The 20925-nt window shown below is 43.4% G+C and overlaps 1 protein-coding gene across 6 annotated transcripts in view; it reads left to right on the top strand.

Moving 5' to 3' along the window:
- The window catches only part of rnf220a (ring finger protein 220a), a 617071-nt gene that overhangs the window by 567532 nt on the left and 28614 nt on the right, over positions 1–20925 (top strand). For all 6 annotated transcript variants that reach the window (XM_072510766.1, XM_072510765.1, XM_072510764.1 and 3 more), the window contains exon 13: positions 1220–1328. In XM_072510766.1, coding sequence (XP_072366867.1) covers positions 1220–1328 — 109 coding nt within the window. The remainder of the gene's footprint in view (positions 1–1219; positions 1329–20925) is intronic.

Below are 20925 nucleotides of genomic sequence, written 5' to 3'. Positions count from 1 at the left end.
CTGATGGCCTCACTTGCAGTGAATTGTCCTGGGTTCACCACCTACCTCCAGAACCTTCCCATTGTTTCTAATTGGATGGTGATTGTGGAGGAGGCTGGCTAATTGGCCGCCTCCTGTAAAATTAATCTGGCAAACATGCTGCAACAATGAGTGGCATTTGCACCTGGAAATGCCACCACCTACCAAATATTTTTAAAGATGGGAAAATTTCAGCACTTTGTGCCTTCATCTATCCAATTATCAATACCTTTAGATCAGCAATGTTACTAATGACCATAACTTTCATACAGCAGCTTTAACTAAGTAATGTCTCCTCATAATTAGGTATTTTTGTATCCTTCCAATTCTGCTTTGTTTTGCAGCGGTAGAGATAGAACTAGTCATACGCATTGAGCCTCTTGTGTACTTCTCTTAATGTCTCCTCTGGTGCATACATCTCTGTGGCCAGCATAATTATTCTTAATTTCATTCTCAGTTTGACATCCTCTCTTTGCTGTGTTACCCACTTAGTGACCTGACAAAATGGCAATCCAAAGATGAGGCTGGTACTTAGCATGGTAGCATTTAAATTTGGGTACTTTCCAGAGATTTTAAACTATAGCCTGCTCTTCAATGATAACCTGACGAATGATTAGCAAGTGTTTCTAAAGACAGTCCTGCTGGGCTAATCCTTTCGGCTTCCCTCCCCCTCCCCACCCCCACCCTACCCATTCCCATGTCATTTGCCTTGCCTTTTTTAAATCTTGTGTGAATTATTACTCCTATTTGCTTAATATTAAATGCACTGAATTTGTTGCTATGCCTATTCTAGATCTATAAACTAAAGGATGATGAGATCAGGGGACTGATGTGGCTAACCCAAATAGGGGAAACGCTGGAATGGCAATAACTAAATATGCATCCTACTATTCAATGCGTTGTACTGAATATTTATGTGCAAGTTTGAAAATGCTTGATGCGGTTTTGACAGTGACACTTGTACATTAACTTTGAAACCGTGGTGATCTAGTGTGAACTTTTGTAACCATTGTGAGTTCATACCTTATCTGTTGTCTGTTTTATTCAAGAATATTGTTAGGTACTTAATGTTGTTTATAGTCTTCCAATTATGGCAGGGTCTATGCTTTTAAGAAATATGAGGCTGAACGACTGCTATTTCAGATGTGTTTGAACTAAATTAATAAACCTCAAATCTGATTTGTTTTTCTTGTATCTGCAGGATATCTGAAGATGCAACTGTAACGACAATTGAAGCACTGAAAGCCCGTATTCGGGAATTGGAACGACAGCTGTCCCGTGGGGATCGGTATAAATGTCTTATCTGCATGGTAGGCATCGTTTTAGCTCCAATTTGAAAGCCTTGCTGTCTGTGCTGTTAACAATCATATTTTGCCTGAGGATCCAATTTTTTTTAACATAACATTTTGGAAGCAGCATTTTAAAGTGAAGTTAGTTGTGGCACCGGACAGTTTCTGCTGTACTTATGAGAATCAACTAATATTGTCGCACTTTTACCGTAATGACACGTCCCATGTTTCATGGGAACATTATAAAATAAAATACAAAGTCGCATAAGGAGACATTAGTTCAGATGATCAAAAGCTTAGTCAGAGGGGTAGGTATAAGGAGTGTCTTAAAAGAGGTAAAGGGGGCACAAGGTACAGGAAAGGTATTCCAGAGCTTGGGACCTCGGTAGATGAAGGCATGGCTGCCAATGGTGATGCAATTAAAAATGGGGATGCACAAGAGACCATCGTTATAGGAGTGCAGATATCTTGGAGGATTATGGAGTTACAGGAGTTTACAGAGATGGAAGGGAGCTAGGCCATGGAGAGATTTGTAATCAAGGATGAGAATTTTAAAATCAAGCCATTGCTTAACTGGAAGCCTCTAGGTCAGTGAACACAGCACTGATAGGTGAATGGGACAAGCTGAAAGTTAAGACACAGACAACAGAGTTTTGGATGACCTCGAGTTTATCAAGGATAGAATATAGGAGACCAGCCAGAGGTGTGTTGGGATAGGCGAGTCTAGGATTAACAAAGGCAATGTGAGGCTTTCAGAAGCAAATGAGCTAAGAAAGGAGTGAAGTTGGACAATGTTAACAATATTTGAGGTGGTCAGGGAGTCCAGTAGTAATAGCTTTGTTGAGAATTTGGAGGCAGTTTCGCCAGCACTTCGGGTTGGGGGCAGGGTCTAGGGCAATGCCGATTCGGGGGAACCATAGATTTGAGCCAGGGAAGTAGGATGGACATTTTCGAAGATGGGAAGAGAAAAGAATTAGCACACTAAAAGATTTGTTTCTTGGTGGTTGATTTGCAGGATTGAAGGACCTGGGAGTGAAGTATGGGCTGGAGCAGGGGGAAATATTTAGACACATGCAGGTTCGAGACTGCCAGAAAGGAGATACAGAGCTTCCCGGTACAGCCAGCCTCCACATTGCTGGAGGAGGTGCTGGAGAAGGGGGTAGTGTCGGCGGTTTACGGGGCTATTTTGGAGGAGGAGAAGGCATCGCTAGAAGGAATCAAGGCAAAGTGGGAGGAAGAGTTGGGAGAGGGTATGGAGGAAGGGTTCTGGTGTGAGGTGCTCCGGAGGGTGAACGCCTCCATCTCGTGCGTGAGGTTGGAGCTGTTACATACAGCTGAAGGTGGTTTATAGAGCACACCTCACAAGGGTGAGGTTGAGCCAGCTCTTTGAGGTGGTAGAAGATTTGTGTGAACGTTGCCGGGGTGGCGGGGGGGGCTGTAAACCACGTTCATATGTTTTGGTCCTGTCCAAAGCTGGAGGATTACTGGAAGGATGTTTTTAAGGTAATCTCTAAAGTGGTGAATGTGAAGCTGGACCCTGCCCCTGGGGAGGCCATATTCGGGGTGTCGGACCAGCCGGTGTTGGAAACGGGTGCGGAAGCAGATGTTGTAGCCTTCGCCTCATTGTTCGCCCGAAGGCGGATCCTGTTGGGATGGAGATCAACCTCTCCACCCTGTGCCCTGGCGTGGCAGGGGGAACTGCTGGAATTCTTGACTCTTGAGAAGGTCAAATTTGAACTGAGGAGAAGGATGGAGGGGGTTCTACAATTCATGGGCGTTATTCATTATGTAGTTTTGAGAATTGGATTACATCGGACATTTGGGGGGGGGGGTGTTGGGAGAGTTGGGGGGAGGGTGGCTGTATGTGTTAATGGTGACTATGGGTGCTTAATTCCTTTTTGTTATTTAACATGCGGGCTAATGCTTGGGGGTTTGGTGGGAGGATGGGATTGTTGTTATTGATATGGGGATTGACATTGCATTCATTATTGATTATTGTTTATTGTTTCTGGGTGTAAATTTGGGAGAAAATGTGAAGGAGAATAAAAATATATTTTTTAAAAACAATATCTGAGGTGGAGATGGGCAGCTTTTGATGGCAAATTATGATGAATATGTGGTTAAAAGCTCATCTTGGAACTAAAGTTGTGTACAGACTGGTTTAATCTCAGACTGCTGCTAGGGGAGGGATAGAGTTAGTAGCTATAGAACAGAGTTTGGACCATAATCAATGGCTTCAGTCGTCCCAATATTTATTTGGAGGAAATGTTTGCTCACCTAGTACTGGATGTTTGATAAACAGTTTGATAATTTTGCGATGATGGTTGGGTCGAGAGAGGTGGGAGTGAGGTAAAGCTGGATGTCTACAGTGTACATGTGAAAATTAATGCTCTGTCTTTGGATGTTGTTGCAGAGGTCTGCATATAGATCAGATGTGGGAGGAGGCCAAATGGTGCAGGCGCAGGGAGAGAAGCCATTACAATTGATTTCATTGCTATGACATGATAGATTAGAATAAACCAGGTGAGAGCAGTCCCACCCAGCTGGATGACAGTGGAGAGGCAGTGGTGTGGTGTGTCAAAAGCTGCAGACAGATCCAGAAGGACCAGACTGGAATATTTATCTTTTGTCACAGTTACAATGAATGTCGTTTGCAACTTTGATAAGAGCTGTTTCAGTATTGTGGCAGTGTACAAGCCATGATGCCTGCTGTCAAGGTCATTTCATCACTTGAATCATTTTAACAACATGGGCCCAGATTACGGTACAACTGTTTTGGTTTATTGAGCTCTGTGGAAATTCAGGAACTGCAAAACTGAGAGTTATTGATTACAATAAATAAAGCACTGAGTGACATGACGCTCATACCTTGCAATCTCACGGTGATTGGTTGGTTTCCTTAAGCCACTTTCAGTTGTTTGTTTCCACTGCCGTTTCTCTCTTTAAATTGTTGATATTTAAATAGGATGTATTCCCTCTGATACTCGGTGACATGAGTTTCTGGAAGAAATGGATTCAAATTTATTTTCGTGTTGACGGTCAGCTTCTTGTACTCACATGCATGAGTGAAGCTGGTAATTTGCCTTGTTTGCAGGGCTCCACTGAAATTTAGATGCCCAGCAAAATGTGTGTTATATTTTCAATTTTGCTGGTAAGCTTTAGCAATTGCTAGTTTAAAAAACTAAATTGCATACGAACCATCATAGCTGCTGTCATGGCACGAGTAATCCATTGTCGCTTCAAGGTCATTTCATCACTTGGAAACTACTGTTTCTGCACAAGAACACTGAGGAACACTGTACTTGACATGTGTACTTAGTTTGATTTGACTTTTCTGCAAATTTGTTGCTCCTTATATAGATATTTCTGCTTTATCTTTCTGCTCCACTGCTATTGTCTGACGTGTAGAGCAAGTTGTTCTGTTGCATAATATTAAACTGAATACTGCACTTCATCTGCAACTTGCCACTTCAAAAATATATTCGTGTTGATTTTGCAGACAGTGGTGAACAAGCAACACTCACCGTGCATTGTAGTTACTCTCGTCCCTAGACTTCTGAAGGATTTCTGAGGCAAAGTGCAGTTATTAGGCAGTCTTAACAGTGCAGCATCCTTTACAAGGGATTGGAAACCTGTGTAAACAGGGAAGGCATTGGCATTTCTCCTCGACTATCAGATTGAAGAATACTTACTGAGAGACGCAGAGTGTAATATTGGACTCATTAGTGCTCCGGAAACCTCCAACATGACGTCTGCAGCATGTACACACACTTAAGGGATATATTGTGCCAGATATCATATTGGTGCAAGCGTTGGAGTGCGAAGAACGGACATCATCTGCAATATGTAGAGCATCACATCAATCAGTGTGCTGATTTGACGCCAGCAAGGCACTGGTCGGGTGGCAGAAGTAGGAAGACGAATGCCGTCATTGTGGTTCTTGTTCCATGGAGATACTGCCACTTTCTTAGAGCAGCGCCTCAACAATCCTAGTTGCTGATAGCCTGTCGGAGGACAGATTGCGGGATTCCTTGGAGACCCTCCAAGGCACTCTGAACACGAGTATCTGCAGCCATGATGGCAGCAAGAAAGTTTCCCAGATGTTAAGTGACTTCTGCTTGTGCTGCAATGGAAGCTGAGATAATCACCAGCAGATACTGTATCATGGTTGGGTCCACAAGTGTGCTAATAAAGGTGATGACAGAAAGCCCTAAACAAAAATGGTATCAGGCCCCTTCATACAGCCCGCATATTTTGCCTGACAATGCATTGAGCATTTCAATGTACATCCCATAAATCAGTAGATATTGTAGTGAAAGAAGCATTAGGTATGAGGATATAATCATCTATGGCTTATTCTCTTCCAGCCCCTGAGCTGCACTCTAATATTTGTCTACTCCATTGCTGGCAAGCATTGTCTCTTCCGTGAGGCTAAGGACATGTCGCTGCAAGTGTATCCCACCAATTGAGCGATACTGTCTCAGGTTATATACAACCTTGTCCAGCAAGCGAATGAGAAGAGTCTCAGTCAGTGTGGTGCATCGTGTTGTGGCTGCACAGGTTGAATCGTGTGTACAACTTGTGATGGGTGGACTTGAGGCTTGCAGCTTTAAGTATGTGAGAGTGCAATGAGGTATATGAATCTTGGGCATGAGGTTGGTTGCCGAAGATTGTTGATATGTGAGTGATGTGTAGGTGGAATGATTTATGCAGTGGCTGCAGCTACTGATGCCATTGCTAGCATGTGGCCTTTGATGATGCATTCACTAATCATGACCACTCATGAGGTAATTGAATTTCTTGCAGCACGATCCAGGTCTTTGGGGCTTGACTCCTGGCATTAGCCTCAATGGCTGTTTGCCCTCACTACGTTTTGACGTGTTTGGAAGGCCTCCTAGCCCCCGACAAATATAGAACATCTCTGTTTTCTACCTCCTCTGCCAAGACTTTCATTGCATTTTCTGAAAATCGTTTTCGCTCTCACCCCATGTGTTATTATTCCTTGCTTTTCCCAGGTGAGAATCTCTTCAACTATGACGGTGAGCACATGCTTCAGCACCATGTATTACAATCAATGGGCACGGAGTAGTGATTCATTTTTGAGGCTATCCCATTTAACCCTGCAGAGTCTGAACCAGGAATTCATAGAATCATAGAATCTACAGTGCAGAAGGAGCCCATTTAGCCCATCAAGTCTGCACCGGCACTTGGAAAGAGCACCCTACTTATGCCCACACCTCCACCCTATCCCCGTAACCCCACCTAACATTTTTTGTTTTTGGACACTACGGGCAATTTAGCTTAGGGCACCTAACCTGCACATCTTTGGACTGTGGGAGGAAACTGGAGCATCCAGAGGAAACCCGTGTAGACATAAGAACATAAGAACTAGGAACAGGAGTAGGCCATCTGGCCCCTCGAGCCTGCTCCGCCATTCAATGAGATCACGGCTGATCTTTGTGGACTCAGCTCCACTCTCCGGCCCGTACACCATATCCCCGAATCCCTTTATTGTTGAGAAAGGTATCTATCTTTTTCTTAAAAACGTTTAAAGAAGGAGCCTCAACTGCTTCACTGGGCAAGGAATTCCAGAGATTCACAACCCTTTGGGTGAAGAAGTTCCTCCTAAACTCGGTCCTAAATGTACTTCCCCTTATTTTGAGGCTATGCCCACTAGTTCTGCTTTCCCCGACCAGTGGAAACAACCTGCCCGCATCTATCCTATCTATTCCCTTCATAATTTTATATGTTTCAATAAGATCCCCCCGCATCCTTCTAAACTCCAATGAGTACAGTCCCTCAACCTCTCGTCATAATCTAATCTCCTCAACTCTAGGATCAACCTAGTGAATCTCCTCTGCAATCCCTCCAGTGCCAATATGTCCTTTCTCAGGTAAGGATACCAAAACTGAACACAATACTCCAGATGTGGCCTCACCAACGCCTTATACAATTGCAGCATAACCTCCCTAGTCTTGAACTCCATCCCTCTAGCAATGAAAGACAAAACTCGATTAGCCTTCTTAATCACCTGTTGCACCTGCACACCAACTTTTTGCGACTCGTGCACCAGCCCACCCAGGTCCCTCTGCACAGCAGCATGTTTTAACATCTTACCGTTTAAATAATAATCCATTCTGCTGTTATTCCTCCCAAAATGGATAGCCTCACACTTGGCAACATTGAATTCCATCTGCCAGACCCTAGCCCATTCACCTAACCTATCCAAATCCTTCTGCAGACTTCCGGTATCCTCTGCACTTTTTGCTTTACCACTCATCTTAGTGTCGTCTGCAAACTTTGCCACATTGCACAACATGCAGACTCCGCACAAACAGTGACCGAAGCGGGAATCGAACCTGGGACCCGAGCTGTGAAGCAACAGTGCTACCCACTGTGCTACCATGCCGCCCAGTTCTATAGAATGTTTAATTCCGTGTAAAATCACGTATTAAAAGTGAAATAAGAGAGAGAACTAAAGATGGGACTGACAGATAAAAGAAAAAGAAAAAATATTACTTTTTGAATTTTCAGCAATCATTAAAATCTGAAGGAATGAGACTCTCCACATTTACAACGGTCAATTTTTATTGCCAGAGAGGCTTTTTGGCGGTAATGAAGCTTTGTCACTGCACTGAAATTAACTTATACGTCAATGAAAAGACCGTGCCTTTTTCTGGCATGTTTAGTGGGTAAATAATAGATGCTCTAATTTCACACTGTGACATACATGTGAATGCCAATTCTTTTGGCAAAGTACTGGAGAAGTGAACTTGTGGAAGAGCAGGGAGGCATCCAACAAAAACATCTGGATTTCCATGTTTAGCTGTGCATCTGCAAATGCTGGAAGTTCCTGTCTAATTTAGTACTTCGTAATGGTGAGCACTGATAGACTAACCATTATTCCTATTGCAAAACCTGAGCCATTACAGCTTCTGCATTCATTTGGTCTTCACAAACAAATCTTCATTATAGACATCCACAGGGAAAATAAGAAAATTATCCTCGACTCGTGAGTAATCTCCTAGATTGCCTCACATAAGTTACTGGTCTAGGAAGCGCCTTTCTGGTGCACTTTGACTGCAATTATGAGACTCAGATTGGTAGCTGTAATGTTTGCTCCAGCCAGATCACATACCTGGCAAACACTCCCATTCTTCATCCTGGAGTCACCTCTGTGTACTTTTGATTACAAGCACAAAGTAAGCTTCTTACACAAAATATACATTTTAAATGATTACAGAGTTCATGTGGCAGTATCTGCATTATGCAAACTTTTAAATTATTTGCAGGTAAGTTGAGAAATGTCCAAAGTCCATCCACTCAGCCACTTTTCACACCTAGTTTAACACTGCACTGAAAACAGACTACAGAATGAAACCAGTGCTGTGATATTGCCCTCTCCAGTTTCTTTCTGGCATCAGTTTGGGCTTTAACTCTGGATTTACATTACAATTTAGCACCAATATTAATCTCTCTGCTGTGTTGTAATTGCACTGAAAGTTTATTTTTTTGACAGAAACCTGAATGAATAATTTTCTGCATTGAGACAACAGAAGAGTTCAATTCTCCTGGAATATTTGGAAGGATATTTTCATTTTGTGCCAGTTTTACTAGTTTAGTGAGAAAAATGTTTCATTTAAGAGTACCTTTAAAAAGATTGTAAAATGTTCCAAAATTCATAGTAACATAATCAGACAAAAATCGACAGGGGCGAAGAAGGAGCTATTGGGGCAGGTGACGTAAGACTTGGTTGAAGGGGTAGATTTTAGGGAGTGATTTAAAAGAGAAGTGGAAGGATTTAGGGAATGTATTCCAGAGCTTAGGGCCTAGACAACTGACGGGATGGCTGCTGATGGGCAGGCAAAGGAAGTGTATATTGTGTAAAAGTCCAGAGTTGGAGGATTCCTCAGAGGGTTGTGGCCAACCGGAGGATACAGAGCTATGGAGAGGTGAAGTCATGGAGGGAATTGAATATAAGGACCAGAATTTTAAACTGGAAGCATTGGACTGGGGGCCAATGTAGGTCATTGAACACAGGTGAATATTAATAATTACATGGCGCCATTTGATGAAAAGAAGGGGATTTCGTCCATTCCTAAAATATCTTGTCGGAGTGGTACGGTGGCTCAGTGGTTAGAACTGCTACCTCATGGCACTGAGGGCCCGGGTTCGATCCTGGCCCAGCGTCACTGTCTGTGTGGAGCTTGCACATTCTCCCTGTGTCTGCATGGGTCTCACCTCACAACCCCAAGATGTGCAGGGTAGGTGGATTGGCCACGCTAAATTACCCCTTAATTGGGAAAAAAAGAAAATCTTTTCAATGGTCCAAATCCTGCGGTTTGCAGATCATCGGAGACCAGACATACGACTGAGATGTGTGTCAGGACTTGACTGACCTATGTGGGAATTGTCTGGCAAGTTTTGACTACTGTTAGGGGAATTCCCCTGGTTTCCAGGACCATCCGCCAAAGTCTTTAAGTCAGACATTTTCATGTTCCTGACCTGAATAGTTAGCAAGAAATATTAGATTAGAAAACCTGCTCCAACTCCTGGGTAACTACAGAATTGACCCCTCCCCACATTATTCACACTGATCCCTCTGACTGCCCATCCTGAACCACACAACTACCCTTTGACCCAACCCAACAACCCTTCCTCATCACCCAACCTGTCTCCTCCCCCACCCCCCCCCCCCCCCCAACTCAATTGTGATCACAGGACTACCACCGTTCTCCATTCTTGACCACACTGACAACTATCCCACTATTCCCCTGGATCTCCCAGCTACCCCTGGCCACCTGACTATCCAGCCACCCGACTACCCCCACTGACCACCCGACTAACCCCCAGACCTGACTATCACCATACCCACCTGTCATCCATCCACCTGCTCTCCTGCCCACGTAACGCACCTCTCCCACCACTCCTACCCACTTATCTCACCCAGTAATGTATCCTAAACCTCCTCATTCACTAACATTCAAACTTGACCTTTAAACTCACCATGCTGCAGCTAGTATTACTAAAAAAGGGGCACATCCTGTCTGTACCCCCCCCGCCCCCCCAAAATTCTACTCTGCTTGAATGCACTGCTGCACACTAATGGGAAAGTCAGGCTTAGAAGGCCCCTGAAGAAATGCGAAGTATCGGGTAGGGGAATGTTTGTGCTGAGCGGCAGTGTAATGATGAATGCCATTCTTTGAAGATTCAGGCCATTATCTCCTTACTGCATTATTTTGTAGTGCAAGGGGGAGCCAGTGACCTAGTGGTGTCGTGACTGGACGAGTAACCCAGAGACTCGGGGTAATGCTCTGGGTACCCGGGTTCAAATCCCGCCATGAAATTTGAAATCAATAAAAATATGGAATTAAAAGTCTAATGATGACCATGAAACCATTGCCGATTTGTCATAAAAACTCTTCTGGTTCACTAATATCCTTTAGTGGAGGAAATCTGTAGTCCTTGCCTGGTCTGGCTTGGTTGCTGTTCTAGCCCATGATACTACAATGATTGCCTTTTATCAATAATTCACTGGTGGTTAAGGACTAGAAAAGGACAAGAAAGGCACTATATATATATATATAAGTTCTTTTACATTATATTGGGTACAATGTTCTCACTGACCTTTTAAAAATGCATTCTTTCACAGGGAGTGGGTGTTGCTGATTAGACCAGCATTTTTATTGTCTATCCTAATTGTCCTGGAGAAGGATGTGTTTAGCTGCCTTCTTGGACTACTGCAGTCCATTTTGTGTAGGTACACCCACAATGCGTAAGGAAGGGAGTTCCAGAATTTTGACTCCGCAGCAGTGAAGGAATGGCAATGTAATTCCAAGTCAGGACGGTGTGTGGCTTGGAGGGGAACGTGCAGATGGTGTTGTTCACCTGTTGCCCTTGTCGTTCTGGTGTTAAGGGTCACTAGAGGTCACTAGTTTAGAAGGTGCTGTTGAAAGAGCCTTGGTAAGTTGCTGTAGTACATCTTGTAAATGGTCATCTGCTGACATTGTGCGTTGATGGTGGATATAAGAAATGTTTAAGATGGTGGTGGGTGCATATCAAGTGGGTTTCTTTGCCCTGGCTGATGTTGAATGACTTGAGGCAAGTTGGAATATTCCATCACACTCCTGACTTGTGTCTTGTAGACCGCTATTGGGGAGTCAAGACAGTGAGTTACTTACCACAGGATTCCCAATGTCTGACCTTCTCTTTTGGCCATGGTATTTGTATGGCTTATCCAGTTAGGTTTCTGATCAATGGTAACCCCCTTGGATGTTAATAGTGGGGGACTCTAGGGCAGCACGGTGGTGCAGTGGGTTAGCCTGTTGCCTCACGGCGCCGAGGTTCCAGGTTCGATCCCGGCTCTGGGTCACTGTCCGTGTGGAGTTTGCACATTCTCCCCGTGTTTGCGTGGGTTTCGCCCCCATAACCCAAAGATGTGCAGGCTAGTTGGATTGGCCAGGCTAAATTGCCCCTTAATTGAAAAAATGAACTGGGTACCCTAAATTTAAAAAAACAAATAGTGGGGGGCTCTGCAATTGTAATGCTATTGTTATGGCATTTAAGTTTTATCCCATGACAATTTTGGATACAATGCAATACTGCCTGTTTTGAGTGGTTGAGGAGAGGTATGCAGTAGCGGTTGTTCATCAGTTCATAAGATACAGGAGCAGAATTAAGCCATACGACCCATTGGGGCTGCTCCGCCTTTCTATCATGGCTGATATGTTCCTCATCTGCTACCTACAATGTTACAGACCCAAGAAGTGGATTGCGAAATCAGCCAGAGCATCTCCTCCCTAGAACACATGATCTAGGAATGGAAGTAGATAATTTAGCCTCTCGAACCTAACACCCTCAATGAGATCATGGCTGATCCCATCCTGGCCTCAACTCTACCGTCCTGCCCGTTCTCCATAACCCTTCAACCCATTACCAATTAAAAATCTGTCTAACTCCTCCTTAAATTTACTCACTGTCCCTGCATCCACCGCACCCTGGGGTAGCGAATTCCACAGATTCACAACCCTTTGGGAGAAGTAGTTTATCCTTCAATCTGTTTTAAATTTGCGACCTCTTATTCTAAAATTATGACCCCTCATTTTGGAATGACCCACAAGAGGAAGCATCAGCTCCACATCTACTTTATCCATACCTTTTAGCATCTTGTATACCTTAATTAGATCTTCCCTCATTCTTCAAAACTCTAGAGAGTACAGGCCTAAACTGTTCAATCTCCCCTCATATGACAAACCTCTCATCTCTGGAATCAATCTAGTGAACCTCTTCTGAACTGCCTCCAACGCCACTCCATTTTTCCTCAAATAAAGGAACCAAAACTGTGCACAATACTCCAGGTGCGGTCTTACCAATGCCTTATATAGTTTCAACAACACTTTCTTACCTTTGTACTCAATTCCTTTTGCTATAAATGTCTACAGTTGGTTCAGAACTTGACTGTAGTGATAGTGCAACTTCATCATTGCTGCAATGTGAAACTACTTCATATCGGTGCAAATTGTAAATATTTCCCAAGGAAAGACTTTAGAAGCTGTGGCTTATTTTTCCAGAAATTCAAAGGCTGAATGTTACCTGATAGAGATCTTTAATATAACCAAACATGTTGCTAGGGTGGAAGTGGAGAAAATGTTTTCACTTGTTGAGGTGTCTAAAACTAGAAACCACATAATCACCAATAAATCCGTTGGGGAATTCAGGGGGAAGTTCTTTATCCACGGAACTTGCTACCCAACAGTAATTGCCTCGTATAGCATAGTTGCATTTAAATGAAAGCTAGATCAGCACATGAGTCAGAAAGGAATAGAAGGGGTCTAATCGGGTTAGATGATGAAAGGTTTGTGAAGCATGAATTTGGCATGATTACAAAGTGTTCATGATGGACAGAAAGTACAGATTGCTTTATGTATTCTTGCAAAAGTAGAAATTAGGGAAGGGGAATTGATATCACAAAACAGGATAATGATTTGGTGCAAGTTAACCAGCAGGCCAATGGAAAACGTGGAACCGTGAAGTTGGCTATAAATGCATGGGCAAAATAATAACGATCAAGACATACTATGTATGAGGAGATGGAGATAGAATCCCTACAGTGCAGAAGGAGGCCATTCGGCCCATCAAGTCTGCACTGACCCTCTGAAAGAGCAGCCCACCCAAGCCCAAATTCCCACCCCATCCCCGCAACCCCACCTAAACCTTTGGATACTGAGGGGCAATTTAGCATGGCCAGTCTGCCTAACCTGCACATCTTTGGACTGTGGGAGGAGACCGGAGCACCCGGAGGAAACCCACGCAGACATGGGGACAACATGCAAACTCCACGCAGACAGTCACCCAGGATCGGAATCGAACCCGGGTCCTTGGTGCTGTTAGACAGTAGTGCTAACCACTGCCACTGTGCTGCCAATCTTAAGATAAGAATGATAAGATAAAAATGGTACCAGTGTCTGGACGTACAGTTATAAAAGAACAATTTCAAAAGAAGAGCTTTAAAAAATGGATTGAGGGAAATATTCAGGGAAAGCTCAGTTGGTACTGAATGGATCCTGTATTTATAGGGATCCTGTAAGCATGAAAAATAATTAAATACATTCCTGGCACTAAGTGAGACTAAACAAATGGGGGTACAAGCAGATTAACATGACACCATTATGTGAAATAAATAAGAAAAGCAAATTCACAAAGTCAATAAGGTGCAAAATCAGAGAAAGCCATGAAAAGTGCAACACCATCACAAAATCCTGTCAAGAGGGTACTGGAAATGATCAAATTTGACATAAATGATAATAGTAGGAAGGTTCTCAGTGAAGAAGTGATGCAGGCAGACACGGACAGAATTTAAACTGAAATTGAACCAAAAATGTGTAACACGCTGAGTAACCTATTCTTTTTCTTTTTTAAAATAAATTAAGAGTACCCAACTATGTTTTTTTTTTAAATTTAGGGTACCCAGTTCATTTTTTCCAATTAAGGGGCAATTTAGCCTGGCCAATCCACCTAGCCTGCCCATCTTTGGGTTGTGGGGGTGAAACCAACGCAGAGATGGGGAGAATGTGCAAACTCCACATGGACAGTGACCCAGGGCCGGGATTCAAACCCAGGTCCTCAGCGCTGCAGTCCAGCGCTAACCACTTTTCTTGAAATGTACACTGGAGAAGACATTTGTCTGCCACCCATCATAAGAGGCTCTACATATGAATTTAATTTTGACATCTTTGGGGTGGAGTTTGTAGATGGACTCCAAACACACAAACAAATCTTCAGGCCAGTTGGTATACACCCGAGCTGTTTGGTGACAAAATCTACTGACAGTTTCCATGAAGAAATCCGTGAACTCAGGAGGTCTCACTGGAATTTTGTTTTGATTTGATTTATTATCACATGTGCTGAAGTACAATGAAAAGTATTTTTCTGCGGCCAAGGGAACGTACACAGTACATAGTAGACAAAAAAAGAATACTCCATAGAGTACATTGACAAATGGTACATCGACAAAGTGATTGGTTACAGTGCGGAACAAGTGGCCAAACAAAGCAAATGCATGAGCAAGAGCAATATTGGGCGTCGTGAATAGTATTCTTATAGGGAACAGATCAGTCGGAGGGTCGGAAGGTGAGTCGTTGAATCTGGTAGCTGTGGGGAAGAAGCTGTTCCTATGTCTGGATATGCGGGTCTTCAGACTTCTGTATCTTCTGCCTGATGGAAGGGTCTGGAAGAAGGCAAAGCCTGGGTGGGAGGGGTCTATGATAATGCTTTCTGCCTTCTTGAGGCAGCGGGAGGTGAATACAGAATCAATGTGAGGGTGGCAAGCTTGTGTGATGCGTTGGGCTGTGTTCACCACACTGCAGTTTCTTGCGATCTTGGGCCGAGCAGTTGCCATACTAAGCTGTGATGCAGCTGGATAGGATGCTCTCCAAGGCACATCTGTGAGAGTCGATGCAGACATGCTGAATTTTCCGTAGGAAGTAGAGACATTGTTGGGCTTTCTTGACTGTTGCATCAACGTGAGTGGACCAGGACAGACTGTTGGTGATAGTGACCCCCCCAGAAATTTGATAACATGATGCCTATCTCCAAAATGAAAGTTGGGAAACAAACTAAGATTACAGACTTATTAATCTTACAGCAGTAACCACTAATCATCAGGACTAAGTTTGTAAATTGTTAGCTGTAAGCAACCTAATCAAATGTCAATTTGTTGCAAGTTACATTCAGTGCCAGGCAGTGACCATCTCCTACAAGAGAGGGTCTAACCACCGCCCCTTGACATTCAATGGCATTACCATCGTTGAATCCCCCACAATCAACATCCTGGGGGTGGTTACCATTGATCAGAAACTGTACTGGACTAGCCATTTTAACACTGTGGCTACTAGAACAGGTCAAAGGCTAGGAGTCCTACAGCGAGTAAGTCGCCTGTCCACCATCTACAAGGCACAAGTCGAGTGTGTAATGGTATACTCTCCACTTGCATGAGTGCAGCTCCAACAATGCTCAAGAAGCTTGACACCATACAGGACAAAGCAGCTCACTTGATTGATCCCCTTCCACAAACATTCAAACCCTCCACCACTGACGTACAGTGGCAGCTGTGTTTAACATCTCCAAGATGTACTGCAGTAACTTACCACGGTTCCTTCCAAACCCACAACCACTACCATCTAGAAGGACAAAAGCAGCAGATATATGGGAACCCCACCACCTGGAGGTCTCCCCCCCCCCCCCCCCCCCCCCCCCCCCCCAAAAGTCATTCACCACCCTGACTTGGAAATATATCGCTGTTCCTTCACTGTCGCTGGATCAAAATATTGGAACTCCCTCTCCAACAGCACAGTAGGTGAACCTGCACCTCAAGGACTGTAGCGGTTCAAGAAGGCAACTCAACACCACCTTCTGAAGGGCCTAACCAGCGACGTCCACATCCCGTAAATGAATTTTGAAAAAGTTAACACAGTTTCAAAAAGGTGAATATGCTGCCTGAGCTTTCCTTGTTGATGATGCTCAGGAACTTACCAGCCAAATTGACATTAGGAAGGTTCCGCATTACAGAGTTTCACATACGATTAAAACTGTAAGTATCTGTAGTAAAACCTGAAAAAGCTGTGAGTTTTAATAGGAGAGTTTGTCAGGCTGCTGAGATGAATTGAGGGTTGGTGTGCATGCTTTTACTTTTGCTAACTGACCTAAACAACCTAAATTTAAAAATAATGTTTTCACATGGTACTATACTGCGGGGAGGGACGAGACGGTAACAGGCTGAGGAGGTAGCAAAGAAGTACGGAAGGACTTCCAGCAAATTTTGTAAGTAGCTCAAACAATGGTAGGTGAAATTCAGTAAAGTATCACTCGAGAGGAACAAATGGGAGATGCAATTGAGGTGCTGAACTGACTAGCAGACAGATTGTTGCATTTGGAAGTTACAGTTAGCACCACCAGCCATTAGGGCACAATAATCAACAAAGCTACCCAAATGACAAGTTACGTCAAGCCATTGGAGTACAGAAACTGCAAATTTGGAATTCAAGAGACAGATTAGGCAAAACATAGATTTCCAGGACGGGTCAGCTAGGCAGACTAAAATACCTCCATTACTTGAGTTTAGCTTTATAATCTTTGTTTGCACAAAAAAATCATTTGTAATAATGCTTGCCTTCAATCAATTCAGTATTAATTGTGAATACACAAATGGAAGTGTGGCAGAATCAGAGTCGATGAACTTGGTCCATTGTGGTAATCTAGAAGTAGAGAATGCTTTCCCAATATGTTATGAAACCCACTAGGAGCAATTTGTGTCAAGGTCAAGATCCTACAAGTGACAAGGATAGCATGTACAATATAGTAGTAGTGAAACCTTAGGGAACCAGTAATCACATCATGATTAAATTTTGGTTTATTTGGCAGCCAGCACCAGAAAGGATCAGGACAGTCTTTAAACAAATTTCAAAAGGATGAGGGATGATTGAGGAGAAACTTAACTGGGTTATCCCTTAGAAGAATATTACCAGAAGAGAAGTATAACAATTTTAAAACAATAATGTTCAACCTACAAGATAACAATATACGAAAAGAAAACAAATGTAAGCTAAATAGTCTGCAACTGAATAAATAGGAAAGAAGAGGACAAAAATGTCCCAAATGTCTTAAAGAGCATAATGAAAAATGGATGCAGAACCTGAGGAAAGGTTAGGAAGGGTGACCTAATTCTTGCTCAACAGTTGAGTTCTAAGGAGAGCTTTCAAGCATAACAAAAATCTGAATGGGATTTTCAGGGAAGAAATTGCAATGTGTGAGATCTGGATGACTAAAAGCATGCTGCCAGTGGCAGGTTGAAGGAAGTGGAGAGGAGGGTTGCAAAGCGCTTGGGTCAGAGGAATAGAGTGGGATGTCATTGAGAAGACATTTACTATTTCATAGGGCTGCAGGAAGTCACAAAGTTAGGACAGGATCAGATAATGGAGGAACTTAAATGCAGCTGTTTTAAATGAGGATTTTGAGGACTGGAATCCAGTGTAGATCAGCGAGGACTAGATGATGAACACACAACACTGGGTATCCAAGGGAATGATTTGAGGTTTATAGGGAATAAAAGACTGATAACTGACCAATAGAGAGTTGGCGTAATCACATTTGATAAGATTTCAGCAGGAGATCGACTATGTGCTTGTCACAGAGGTAGACATATGCAGCCTTTGTGATTGGGAGAATATGGATATGGAATTAGAAGTTTAGTTCAGTTTTGAACAGGTTTCTGATAAAGCGGAGGTCTGATTCAGCCTGAGATACTGTCCAAAAAGGATAATAGAATTTTCAGCAAAAATAAGTGTGTATGTTTTGGAGCAAAGATAATAGGTTGGATTCCCCCCCCCGCCCCCCCGACGTCAAAATCACGTTCGGCGACGGGGCGAAGAATCAGTTTTGACGCCAAAATCGTGGGCGGCGTCGGGGAGGCAATTCTTCGCCCCCTGAAAAGCAGCGTTGCCACATATCCACGGCCTCGGGCCATTGCCCTGCGACGCTCCATCTCCGACCGGCCGAATTCCCGATGACGTGGGTTATGTGTGCTTACACCGTTCGGGAACCTTGCGTAGTCCGGCACCGCCACAGTCGGGGGAGGGCCGATCCGTGGGCAGAGGGGGCTTCATTCGGGTCTGTGGGCGGGTGGTCCGGGGTATGCAAGTGGCCCAAGAGGGGCACTACTTTTGCGGTCCGGGTCCACGGGCTGAGTCCGCCATGAAGCACGGCGCGACCGCTGCAGGCTGCGCACCCATGGAACCGGAAATGCTCAAGGTCGTTTCGGCAGCTAGAGCTGCAAGCTCTACACTGCCTTCCTGCTAGCCCCCAGCAAAATGGGGAATTGGTGGCCATTTTCACGCCGGAGTGGTGACTTAGTCTCCCAAACGGGCAATCCAGCACAATGTATTTTTGCATCACAAATCTATGACCATTGACCATCTTTTCCACTACATCATATTTGAACCTCACCAATCAGTTTTCTGCCCCTGACACAACTCTGATGAGGTCCTAATCAAATTCAAAAAACAATCTCTGTGACTGGGACCCTGGTGCATTATTCCACTTTTTCTTTTCTTCTCTGCAACCTTTGATATGGGACAACAATTCCATCATCTTTCAATGCCTCTCGTATCCCGTTGCGTGACAATGTCCTTGCTTGGTTCCACTCTTGCCTATCCAGTCATAGCCAGAGCATCTTCAGCAATGGCTTCTCCTCTGCTACTGCCCCGTTAACACTGACATCTCCCAATTATCTGTTGCTGGACCCAGGTCAACATTAGTCAACGTCATGACTTCCAGAATCAAAGATACAAGAGGTGACTAAATCTAAATTTAGTTATTATAGAAAGCAGGCAATTCCCATCAGATGATACAATTTGGGAGAGCATGGGATGCTGCAGGTGGCATAACTAATTCTTTTTAATCCAGATTGATGACTCTGATATCAAAACTAAATGTAAGCTTTTTGATGGCATATAAATAGGGCGATTGAGAGTTTGCAGAAAAAACTTGCAAGATGATATAGATCACCGTTGCAATTGGGTAAAGCAATGTCAGATAAAGTTTCACAGAGAAAAATGATTCCATGTTGATCCTAAGAATAAACATACATATGTGATGATTGGGATTAAATTAGCAGAAGAGAAATTAGGTTGACCCATTTCAATGTCAACACTATGGTGAAGCAATTAAAAAAGAAACAAATAAATTACTGAAGTATATAGGAACAGATGAGTCTTTGGAAGTTGTGTTGAGGATTTAAAATTTATTGGTTCATATTTTATTCCATTCTGTTTGCCATAGCACATAAACATATACTGGGAGAGGGAGCAAAGAGCCACAACATTGATTGTGGATAAACGCTGTAAAAATATTAGCCACTAAGGGAGAACAAAATGATACAAATTTAAATTAATGAAAAGAGTATTAAGACAAATAAAGGGAAAATTTGGCAAGATTTAACTCAATGTTTGGTAGCACAGTGGTTAGCACAGCTACTTCACAGCTCCAGGGTCCCGGTTTCAATTCCCGGCTTGGGTCACTGTCTGTGCGGAGTCTGCATGGGTTTCCTCCGGGTGCTCCGGTTTCCTCCCACAATCCAAAGATGTGCAGGTTAGGTAGATTAGCCATGATAACTTGCCCTTAGTGTCCAAAAAGGTTGGGTGGGGTTATTGGGTTACGGGGATAGGGTGGAGGCATGGGCTTAAGTAGGGTGCGCTTTCCAGATGCTGGTGCAGACCCAATGGGCCGAATGGCCACCTGCACTGTAAATTCTATGACTATAGTTCCGTAGGAAGAAGCTGGGTGTTCGGTAAGAGTCAGGATGATATGTTGGAATAAAAAATAACTTTAGTTGACTGAATGATGGGTTTCTTACAACCTGTTGATGTGCACTGTCCACGCGTGGGCACAAAGTGTTAATCCGTGTTCTAATCTGTGGCTGACTTCCCTTGCTGAGTGGATGCTCACTTGGAGAGAGCCTGGAAACAAACTGGCACTCTGAGTAGCTTCACAACTGCTGTAAAGTTGCAGGCATCAACAGCATCAATTGCATCTTAATTTAAAACTAACAAGCACAATGTGTTCCTCATCTGCTCATCATATATCCCATTATGAGTGGGAATCTGAGGAATGTCTACAGTAAAATGCCCAAATCTTTACAGTAGTTTCACTTAAACCCATTCATGACTGAGAACAAGGTTGAATGTTAAATGTTCAATGTCCGTTTCTTACTGAATTTCACCAAGAGCATCAGAAATTATGCCATTTTATGCCTACTTAACGAAAGCATGGTGTTTTATGTTGTCTATTTAAGAAGTCTTGAAAATCACATTTGTGTAGTTCCTTGAACAATTCTGGTGATAGTGCCAGAAAAAATTAGAAAGCTCTATCTGTAATATCTTTGGATGTAAGTATAGATTACAGTCCATAGGAGAGATTAGGTTTCATCTGCAAGTTTTATTTGTAGTTGGACCATGAATGCATAAAACGGTGGAGCAAAGCACCACTTACAAGATCTGTGGACTTGGTATGGTTTGCAAACCTGGAAAGTTTTTTAAAAAACACAATATATTTTCCATTAAAAGAT

This window comes from Scyliorhinus torazame, chromosome 7, assembly GCF_047496885.1.
Source record: "Scyliorhinus torazame isolate Kashiwa2021f chromosome 7, sScyTor2.1, whole genome shotgun sequence".
Lineage (NCBI taxonomy): Eukaryota > Metazoa > Chordata > Chondrichthyes > Carcharhiniformes > Scyliorhinidae > Scyliorhinus > Scyliorhinus torazame.
The sequence above is the reverse complement of the archived record's forward strand: the minus strand, read 5'-3'. Positions and strand labels throughout refer to the sequence as shown.